The sequence below is a fragment of the Loxodonta africana genome, chromosome X, assembly GCF_030014295.1.
Source record: "Loxodonta africana isolate mLoxAfr1 chromosome X, mLoxAfr1.hap2, whole genome shotgun sequence".
Lineage (NCBI taxonomy): Eukaryota > Metazoa > Chordata > Mammalia > Proboscidea > Elephantidae > Loxodonta > Loxodonta africana.
In genome coordinates, this window is record NC_087369.1 from 120,687,638 (window position 1) to 120,698,225 (window position 10,588).

Genomic DNA, 10,588 nt, shown 5'->3' on the forward strand with positions numbered 1-10,588 from the left:
GACAGAGTCAAGGCCTCAAATTTACCTTTCGTACCTAAAAACTGTACTGCAAGGTGGTGGGAGGGAGGGAGAAAGGAAGACAATGCTTAGGGGACACTGAGCTTCTGTTAAAGGTGATGGTTAAATAACATGATGAATGTAAAAGTCACTGAACTACACAAGTGAAGACTGTTGAAATAGCAAAATTTTTGGCAAACGTTTTGGTACCTATGTATTTATAATAAAAAAAATCTTGGAGGTGATAAAAGTTGAAAAAAAAAAGCTGTACCCTAAGTACAAATGTGTGGCTTAGCTTTCTCAGTGGAAACAATCATACCAGGTTTTCTAAAAGTTAAACACAATCATTTAAGAGGAAAACAGTATTTATTATGTAAAAGAGTTTTATTAATCAAAAGCATAAACCAAAACTAAGACTACTAAAGTTAGCCAATTAAAATCAACCCAGTAAGGAAATATCAGCAAAGGTAATGAAATTAAATTCCTAAAGAAAATACAATAATTCCGACATCATTATAAGTAAGGAAATATCAGCAAAGGTAATGACATTAAATTCCTAAAGAAAATACAATAATTCCGACATCATTAAAGTAGTAACTAGAACCTTTCAAATAATAGGGAAAATATAAACATGAGTACAGACACCTTAATTGGGAGGCAACTGTAAGTATGCTGAAACCTGATGTGTCACAGAACAGGTAGTGTCTTTTAGTCTTGAGCGCATTAGGTCACAGACCATTACCACCGCCGGGCAACTCTGATGAGTGCTATCCAAGTACTGACCACAACCGTATTTATTACACAGTGTGGTAATAGATAACCTTGGCTGGGAAGGGGGCAGCTCAGAGGGGTCAATTTTCTATCATACTACATCAGTAGGAAATTCAGCGGGGGCAATTCCTTCTTACAACACTACATCAAAATAGCACCAAAGCCTTTCAAAGATCCCACAGTAAAAAAAGAAAAAAAAAAAAAAAAAAGACCCTATAGTGAGAAAAATAAGTCAAGAGGAACACAGTATTTCATTTAAAATTTACTAGCTCTTCCAGTGTTTCAGGGTGATATGGGGGTGCTTCAAAGATCTAATGTGAATGGGACATAAGGTGGACTTAGAACATACTGGACAAATATCTTGATTGAATTAGTCTATCGTTAAGCAGTCTCAGCAGTTTTTCAGTCTACTGGTTAAGTAGCATCAGTGGTCTTTCATCCAGGCGATCTTGTATTTCTTTGACAAAGGGTTGACGTAAGTGTCCTAAAACTGAAGAAAAAAAATTAATTTGTTAGTATTCCTAAATTATAGCTAGGTTTTTAAGGGAAAATGCCAATGTGGGTTTCCTTTATGAGCTTTAGGCTGACATGTGTGTGTAAACCCTGTTGCATAAATGAAGCTCATACAGACAAGCTGTAAATACCACGTCAGATCTGGTATTTAGGCACGCAGGACTGACAGAGCCCCAACAAGATTTGAATACACCGCCGGAGAGGACATTCTTGGCAAACTCAGTCCATCACGGGCATGGACTAAACAACACTAACCGAGCTGAGGACCAAAAGGCACTTACTTTAAAGCTGGAGAGGAGTAAGCCCGCAGCTATGCTGGTTACACTATCTCATACTGGTTATTTGTTATGGCGCGAGAAAGGCAGTAGGCGAGAAAGATTCCAATCAGCTGGAAATAAAATATGAGCAAAATTAAATACACACAATAAGAGAGCGTAGTCAAGATAGGTATATTTTTTTTTCTTTCACTTGTAATCCACTTATAATTTCCTACACAGTGAATAGAGAATGTAAGTGATGTTTTATCACTGCTGTCATTGACAAAAATCACTCAAGCAAAATTCAGGAGTTTATACTCTTATAAGGACAGAGATTTTCTTGGAACGTAATACCTGCGCTGTCCAATATGGTAGCCACTAGCCACATGTGGTTATTGAGCACTTGAAATGTGGCTAGAACAGCTGAGGAAATGAATTTTTAAATTTATTTCAATTACAATCTTTCAAAGGTAGCTAGTGGCTATTATATTAGCCCGTAGAGATTGAGCCTTGCCATAGTATTTTAGAAATATACTAAGACTAAATAAATCAATTACATAGGTCAAGACGAATTATGTCAATGCTTTTACTTTTTTTTTTCCTTTAGTTTCACAAAATATGTGGCTTCTCTGAAAACGTCCTCACTATCCACATCCCTGAAGCAAGGCCATTAAGCTTAAAAGTGGAAGCCTCAGCTTTCTAAACGGGTCAAAGCATTTCTAAGCAACTGCAAGGGCTTACCTGGAAGCAAGCAACTCCAAAGGAAATTCCTGCAACGACTCCCATTTCTGACTCTATAATGGTCATTACCTTAATAAAGCAACCCTAAAAGGAGGGAAAACAGACACTAAGCACAACACAAGCAATTTATGCTTTTGTAAAAACTTTGATCATACACCTTCACAGAAAGACGGGCTTTAGCTACTATGAAGCCTTTCATTGTTTTATTGAAATCTATTCCCTTTCATATAAAAAATGCATCTTTCAAGCATAATGCTTGCAACAGAATTTTTAAAAAGGTGCTTTAAAAAGGCGCAGATTCTTATTCCCAATCATTTCTACCTTTTGCATCATGCATTAAAAAATGCTGCTAGTTGTGTGAACTCAAGTTGAGTCAACTCTAGATTTAACTGTTCAAGTAAACTCTGGATTTAACTGTTTAAGTACTGAAGTGTTCTTGAATAAAAAAAGGCTCCTTACTTCACTGTTTACTTTACTTGCATCTTTGCTTGGAGAACATTCAGTTTTACAGCAGCTCTTGGGATATCCTCGTTCCGAGTAATAATTAGTATTTTCCCAATCTGTATATTTGGTGACACCACAACAATGCAACTGAAAAATCCAACAAAAGCACTTATAGTACATATTACTACTTTTTAACTATCACATTTAACCTGCATCATCTTAAGATCAAAATTTGTGTTCTATTTCAATGATCTCTATTCTAGTATGTTAAAATGGCTATCCTCAATTGGCTAGGGCCCATCAGCACTAGTATTCACACAAGATATCCTCAACTGGCTAGGGCCCATCAGCACAAGTATTCACACAAGAATACTTGTGTGATAGGGAATAGGGAATGTGTTCCCCTCTTAAGAAGCCACCAAGTGTAACTACTTACTGTATTTTGGATCTTGTCTACAGCATCGCTTCTATCATCTCCTGTCATGTTATATTGTTTCAGAGCCTTCTCATAATTATTCTTAAAGCTGTTCTTTATCTACAGCAAAGAAATACAAAGCCAGTAAACAAAGATTCTAGAAAGTTCTTTCTGCATCTGACCAATGGTCCACCTACTACAAGTTCAAAGTGCTGTAACATGTATCTTATTCAAGCGGCAGTGTGTATTGCTGTATCCCCCTCCCTCCCCTAGGGTGGAATCAGGAACTCTGAATTCTAAGTTGAAAAATAAGTTTTAAATACAGCCATAAGTGAATACAACATATTAAGGTTCCCAAATTCACACCCACCTCATGTCGGAAAACAAATCCTACGATGGCAGCGACCAGTTCGACCAAAAAAATGAGAGTCAGAACCATTGCATACTGAGGGATAAAAAGAAAGTCCAAGTCAGCATAAATAAGATATATCTCAGCTGCAAAGGGAGTCAGCATATTTTTTATTGAGGGCAGGGAAAACACAGTTAACAAAATTGTCCATTTTGAAAGTGGGAATTGGCAGCTCATCTGTTGGTAAGTTTTCATAACAGGGAACACTGTAAAGGGCTATGGCCAGTTCCCAAAACACAAAGTTTTCAACACAAAACTTTTCTAAAACCAAGAATCAATTCGAAGGACTCACCAGTTTTAGCATCCATGCAGAAACTCGGCAGGTAGCAAAACAGCCAAAGGTGCCCAAAAGAATAATGCCAGTGCCAGTGCCAACGAGAATGAAGGGGACATTGGTGGCCTTCTCATTTAAAAGCGAAAAATAATTCTCTAGGCTCACCTTGCCCCAAATGCCAACGGCAAGAAGGATAACACCAGTGATCTATGTGGGAAATCAGAGAACAGAAACAGTTCCATACCGTAGATCTTCAAACCACAAACCCCCAGATGTTTAAAACACAATGAGTGAGAATGGACTGAGCAGTCTGGTGACCACAGATAAAGGCGGGAGACGGAGTGAAAAGGAATAGGAGGGGGATGTGCACACAGGGGCAGGCCTTGATAACTCTACACTGGATCCTCCAGACAGCCATGAAAAGAAAATTTTTCATAGGCTGGGCAAAATTGGGGTACAACTTATCAAAATCCTTAAACTTTTTCAAGCCCATAGTATATCTGCCCCAGGGATCAAAATTTCCTTAGGAAAACCTTCTTGGAAGGGAAAAAAACTGTTTCTGAGTTCCAGAAACTCTCCCCTCCCCCAGCCCCAGCCTCGGGTACAAAGTGATGGTACACAAAAGCCTGCTCGAGGATAGATGGCGGGAGTGGAGCCATACCATACTTACCTGCGCAATACTCCCCTCTTAGGAAGCAATGAAAAGAAAAGAGACTATTAAGGGAGCGAGCCCCTCAGAGGGGCCGGGCAAGCCTTGCCTCTCCAACGGTCCGGGGACACTCTTTCCATGCACCCCTTTCTTGGCCCCCCGCATGGAACTCGCCCACCAGGAACGTCTGGGTCCCAGCCCAGCCTGCCGGCTGCCGTCGTCCTGCACCCCAGGCCCTCTGGCCGAGCTCGGGCCCCAGCAACTGGTCGCCAGCGCCGGCGTACCGCGCCTCCTCCCCACCCCCGACCTGAGCCTCGTCTCCCTCCACTCCGCTCGAGGTAACACCTCCCACCCAAGCCCGGGATCCCCCTCCCGTCCCAGGGCGCCGCCGTTTCTCACCCAGAAGATAAAAGTGTAGATCAAGAGGATGCTCTTGAAACAAGTGATGACTGGTTTAGTCTGCAGTCTCCGCGAACGGGACGCCATGACTCGCCTAAGACCCTGCACCACCACGCCAAGTGATCCGAACAGAGCCAGAGAGACGCGGAGGCCCCGAGTCTCTCCGGAAACTGCCGAAACCTTACGAGCGTCTACAACTGAGAAGAGCCGGAAACACTGTGCAATTTTCTAGAGGGTAAAGTCCAAGAGGCTGTGCGGAAAAGAGGGACTATTGCCGAGCGCCCCCTGCAGAAGGTTACTGAAAACTATATACAAAGGTTCTAGTGTCGGAAATTTCATAGGTCTTCAAGTGGAGCATTCACTTTTTCGCTTTCAAAGAATCTTTCCCGCCCCCCACCCCTCCCCCGCCCTCATAACTTCATCATATTGTTTCTATCACCAGCAGCGCCAGCAGCGCTGAGAGATTCGGCCTCTCCGGCCCCTGGCACCCTAGAGGGAAGGAAAGGAACAAAAAGGTTAAAAGTGACCTAAGAATATTTTATGACATAGGAAAATACCCACAAGAAATCTACTTCCAAAGAGAGGCGAAAAAGAAAAAGCAGATGACAAAGCTGTAAGTACAGTCACATGTGTTTAAACGAACACTGAAAAGTGAAATTTATCTGACTGGTGGGATTGACCTGATTTTTTTTCCCCCTAAATAAAGAATGGGCATAAGAATGAATGAATTGTGGGTAAACTATCATCACTTATTGAAAGAATTCCAAAGTTCGATGTGTGTTCTTTCTGGAGGGGATGGGGTTAGAGGGCAGCATCAGCCCCCTATTCAGTCTGTTCCATCATCGACACAAGCTAAATGTCACAATGGCATTTTACTGTATTGCTATTGCAAAAAGTCCTGCATTGGTGGAGAAGAGGTGGACACTCAAACTACTTTGCTTGAAACCTTGCTTTAAACATATACCACAGAACCAGAAAATAGGAAAGTTCCATCGACTTGGTCACAGAGCTTCCCTGTGCTTCAAATATTGACCTAGGACGAGTTCCTATAACATCATACCAGAACTCTGAGGTCCAAGGGAACAACTATTAGAGAATGAATTATTTGAACTGCCCGGCTTTATACTAAAATTGTTCCCTAAAATTAGAAAGGCTTAACACAAACACATAATAAAAAACACAAACACATAGAAAGGATAAATGATACAACTATATACCTATAAAACACCTATAAACACTTTGAGGCAAAGTCATCAAGAAATGCAGCAGACTTTCAACATTTAAAGTACTGCATAGGCCATAGTTATAGAAGATGAGGTTGAGGGGGGCTCTAGGTACATGAAAGCTTTCTCCCTAGGCTAAAATGACCTTATCTGAGGGGTCCTAGTGCAAAATAACAAACGAGTATTAAGGATAGTCTTGCTAACTTCTCATCATCTTAATGGAAATTTCCCCTGAAGCTTGGGTTTGTACCATGTCCTGGAAGGGATTTTTTTGTAAGCCTGAGAGCAAAGAAACATTTCTGCAGCTAAGGAAAAAAATTAAATAGTTAAAGCAAAAGCTACATCTTATTTCCAAGAATGTGTTGATTTTCCTCCGCTCCCTTCCTCTGCCACTCACAACGCTGCTTTGTTTGAACAACAGTTGGTGCCAAATTAAACCAAAGGCTGACATGGAAATGAATATTCCTGTGGCCACAACACCTTACACCACTGCCTCCCACCCTGCTACACCCCCTCCCTGTCGTGCCACCAAACCTGGGCCTCAGTATGGATCCAAACCCAGACCAAACAGGCATCTAATTCTATCTAATCAATTTAAAAAGTGTTTCCCTAAGATAAATTTATTCTTTACGGTATTAATAATAACTGTAATATTGAGTATTGACCATGTACAAGCACTGTTACTTAGCAACTGATATGTGTTACCTCATGCATACATCACAAAAGCCCTATTATGAGGTCACAACTACCGTGGTCCATGTCTTACAGATGGAGAAACCGGTTCAGCAGCTAGTAACTTACCTAGGACTAAGCCCTGCCAACTTCAGTTTCCCTCATTGGAAACTGGGCCTACTCCGTGATAAGATGTGGCTGCTATTGTACCAACAGCTGCCTTTCCTGGGAATAACCCAAGCAAAAACTGCTGTACTCAGACATTCAGCCATGAACAAGGGCTCTTTGGAGCCCCCAAAGCACAAAAACCTCAATGGTGTTCCTCTATCCTGCCTTGCACTTGGAGTTTTTGTTGAGTTTTCCTTTTACCTTCTCTCCTATAGCCCAATCGCCTAGAACGCAATCCTGCCTATGCTAGACAGGTGAGGCCAAGTTCAATACTTTCTGGTTCAACCTCTTAATATCCTCCTCTTTCTGATCACAAAAATACATGTCTGATGCAGAAAATGTTGGAGGGGGTGGGGACAGGGAGGAAAATGCTTTCCTTAAGTATTGTTGCTGCTTGTTCTACATTCAACAAATGCCAAAGAAAGACATTTAAACCTAACCTTGAAGGTGACAGGAAGTTAATAAGGAAAGGGCGAGACTCCCTACTAAATCTTGAATGTAAAACAAACAGCAACAATAGTTAAGTGTTTTCCTTTTTTCCCCAAGTTTTCAGCATTAAATGTGATTTTGTGATCAGAAAGAGGGAGAAATTAAGAAGTGGAACCAAAAAGACAAAAACTATTGAACTCTCTGACCCACCAGTCTGGGTTAGGCAGGATTGCTTCCTAGGTAACTGAGCTATTGGAGAGAAGGCAAGAGTAAAACTCAACAAATACAATCTCGATTTAATTCCTGTTGCTTTTCCAACATGAATTTTCTGCTCCACAACAGGCCAGTATGATTAACTCCCCAATAAGCAAGACCTGATCCCTACTACCTGCCCACCCTCCACACTTACTCAAAATTCCTGCCCCCTACTCAAGGTCCAGCCCAACCCCAATTCTCCTCCCCCGGACACCTCTTTCTAGACCATGAATTGCTAAAACCCTTAGTCAGTTACTAGAGTACCTGCGTTGCATTTCTACTTGCCTGCTTTACATCCTGTCATCTAGATGTTCAGAAACTAAGAAGAGCCAGTGTGGCAGGGCTCCTGCGCTCTCTTTTATACTCTCCAGAGTGCCCTAGGACATAATGCTCTATTGATGAGCTCATAGTCGGGGCTCAGCCAATCCCTGTTGAGCATATTGGCCATAATTGATCTCTGAGGGCAACCACATAGCAATCACTCAAGGTTGGATAACTGAAATTAAATAAAAAATTAAATGTCTAGGCCATCCCAGTATCACACTGTCATAAAACAGAAAAATTAAAGAGAGCTGCTGGATAATGTCTTGGGACATTACTACTCTCTGTCTTAAGAACTAGTACAAAGACACCAACCGTTACACTCAGAATACAATTTATCTCTTATTCACATTATAACCCTACTGTTTTCATTTTCTAATCCCTTTTCTAGCATCCCTTCAATTACCTTTGGCAAATTGTCTATCATGAAATTTGAAAGCACCTCCAACTTGTTTTATATTATAGCCATCGGATTGCCCCTCCTCATTTAAACAGATAATTCACATCCGCAGTTTTAAACATTAGCTTCCTGACTAGGAATAGCTTTTTTATTCCTACTGTCTACCGTGTATTCCTAGTATTCTTTCTCTGAAATTCTCTTCTGTATGTGTTTTCCATTCACTTTTTTCCCCCATCTACTCCTTTCAGATCTTCCATGAATCCTTTTATCCCCTTCCAGCCCTGATCTCTCCTTCAAAAAGCTCATAACATATGGTCTGGGACACATAGAAATGAGAAATACTTTTGAATGGTATTAAAATTCACAGTTCTGTGTCAATTTGCCTTAATCCATATTCCCGGAAAGTTATTTCTAGTCTAACCTTGTTAAGTTGTGCTAAGATCTCAGTTAGGCAAGTCGGTTTCCATAACTAATATTTCTTAAGACAATATCTTATTGACTGCCTAGAGGCTTCATATTAAAGTCTTCAGGATGAATACCAAAAAGTTAAAGTTGAACTTTATCAACTTCGGGAAATTTAGTATGTATAGATGTTGTCAGTATCTTTGTGTGTCTTTGTCTTCCCAAGCACACCATACAAAGCGGTGTCTGTCTTACTTAACCTTATATCCTCACAGTGTCTAACATAATGTTTTCCATACACAGTAGGTGTTATAGAAACAGTTTTTGTTGAATTTGTCTTAGCTCTGGTTGGTGAAGCTTTTCATATTACTCATCCCAGAGTTTCACAGGAATGCTATTCCTCTCCTCTCACTTCTCCCCTTACTTTTATCTTCCTGTGATTTCCATAACATCCTCCCCCACTTTCCTCTTTAACCCCTCTCTGCTACCCTTCTGTGCTGCTTTTCCAGGTCTAAATGTGACTTGAGGCCTTATGCAGCCTCCTCCTACTAGCATGTGCAGGGTCCTGTGTTAGTTACTGTGGATATGAAGTAGATTCAGGCAAAGTGCTTGCCCTCTAGGCACTCACAGCCTAGTAAGAGACAGAAATAAGAACAATTCCATAAGTTCCAAAAGTCCCATAACTGAGGCACGTATTGTGAGAGAAAAAGAAGGCAAAGCAAACCTCTGCCAGCTGGGGTGGGCTGGGAGGAAGCTTCATAGCAGCAAAGACAGATACAGTCTCAACAGGCCAAGAGAGGAGGGAAAGGAATATAGTGGAGAGTAAATGTGCCTGTGCAAAGGCACCAACGTATGAAAGAAGGAGCTAGAAGCTCAGTGTGTCCAGAATGAGGAGCCAGAGGGTGAATGCTTAAGACTAGGCTGAGGACATAGGTGGCGTTTGCTTGTGAAGAGTATGGTGTGCTATATTAAGGTGCTCAGACTGAATTCTTTGCCATGAGGGAGCCAGTGAAGGCGTTTTGAGAAAGATAACCCTGGTAGAATTTATTCCATTGCTCACTATTCTCTCTCTTACTCTCTCTCTCTCTGTTTCTCCCTCAGTCTCTCTCTCTTTCTCTCTCTCTTACCCATATCATGAATTCACTATTTCCTAACACATGAACTGTAAACTCCTATATCACATTGTCAAAGACCCCATAATTTGGCCCTATTCTATTTATTCAACCTTGTTTCCTACCATTTTCCTGAGCCCTCTTGACCAGCTAGCCCATCCCCCTCTGACCTAACAGTGAGCTCTTGTTTATGTCATTTCCCTTGCCTGAGAGCAGACCAAGGCCCATCTTTTCCCAGGTTCCCCCTTCTCTGCCCTTCCTCTAAAGTCTTCACAGTCTATACCATAGCTCTTAGCACTTTATTATTTTATGGTCTTGTACTGTTTCCTAGTCATTTATGCCCCTTTTCTCCCCTACTAAATATAAGCTTTGTGGGAGCTGGAGCGTAAGCTCCATGAGATCAAAGATCACACATGTCTTGCTCACCACTGTATCCCTAGTGCTTAGCTTACAGTAGATGCCCGATAAAGGTTAGTTACCTAAGCACACACAATTGCAATTAAGCACATTTTTGTTCAATGGCTGTCTCCTCCACTCCATGAGGACAGGGTTTTTGCCTATTTTGTTCACTGATGTCGTTCAAGTACCCGGGATGGTGTGTGGCACGAAACAAAAGTTCAACAAATATTTGTTGAATTAATTAGGGATTTGGATGTCAGAGGTTGTATCTGCCTTGTTCACTATATCCTCCACTGCCCTCGACTCAGTAAGCGCTTGATAAATGTGCTGAAAGAATG

General features: G+C 41.3%; 1 protein-coding gene across 1 annotated transcript; it reads right to left on the bottom strand.

The window, feature by feature from the left end:
* Positions 1-344: 344 nt before the first annotated feature.
* On the bottom strand, positions 345-5,062 carry TSPAN6 (tetraspanin 6). The gene is made up of 8 exons (XM_010599556.3): positions 4,870-5,062; positions 3,840-4,028; positions 3,509-3,583; positions 3,160-3,258; positions 2,739-2,870; positions 2,280-2,363; positions 1,563-1,669; positions 345-1,258 (listed from the first exon to the last, which is right to left on the bottom strand). The coding sequence occupies exons 1-7, from the start codon at positions 4,954-4,956 to the stop codon at positions 1,601-1,603; spliced, it is 735 nt and encodes a 244-aa protein (XP_010597858.2). The 5' UTR covers positions 4,957-5,062; the 3' UTR covers positions 345-1,258; positions 1,563-1,600.
* Between the last annotated feature and the right edge of the window lie 5,526 nt (positions 5,063-10,588).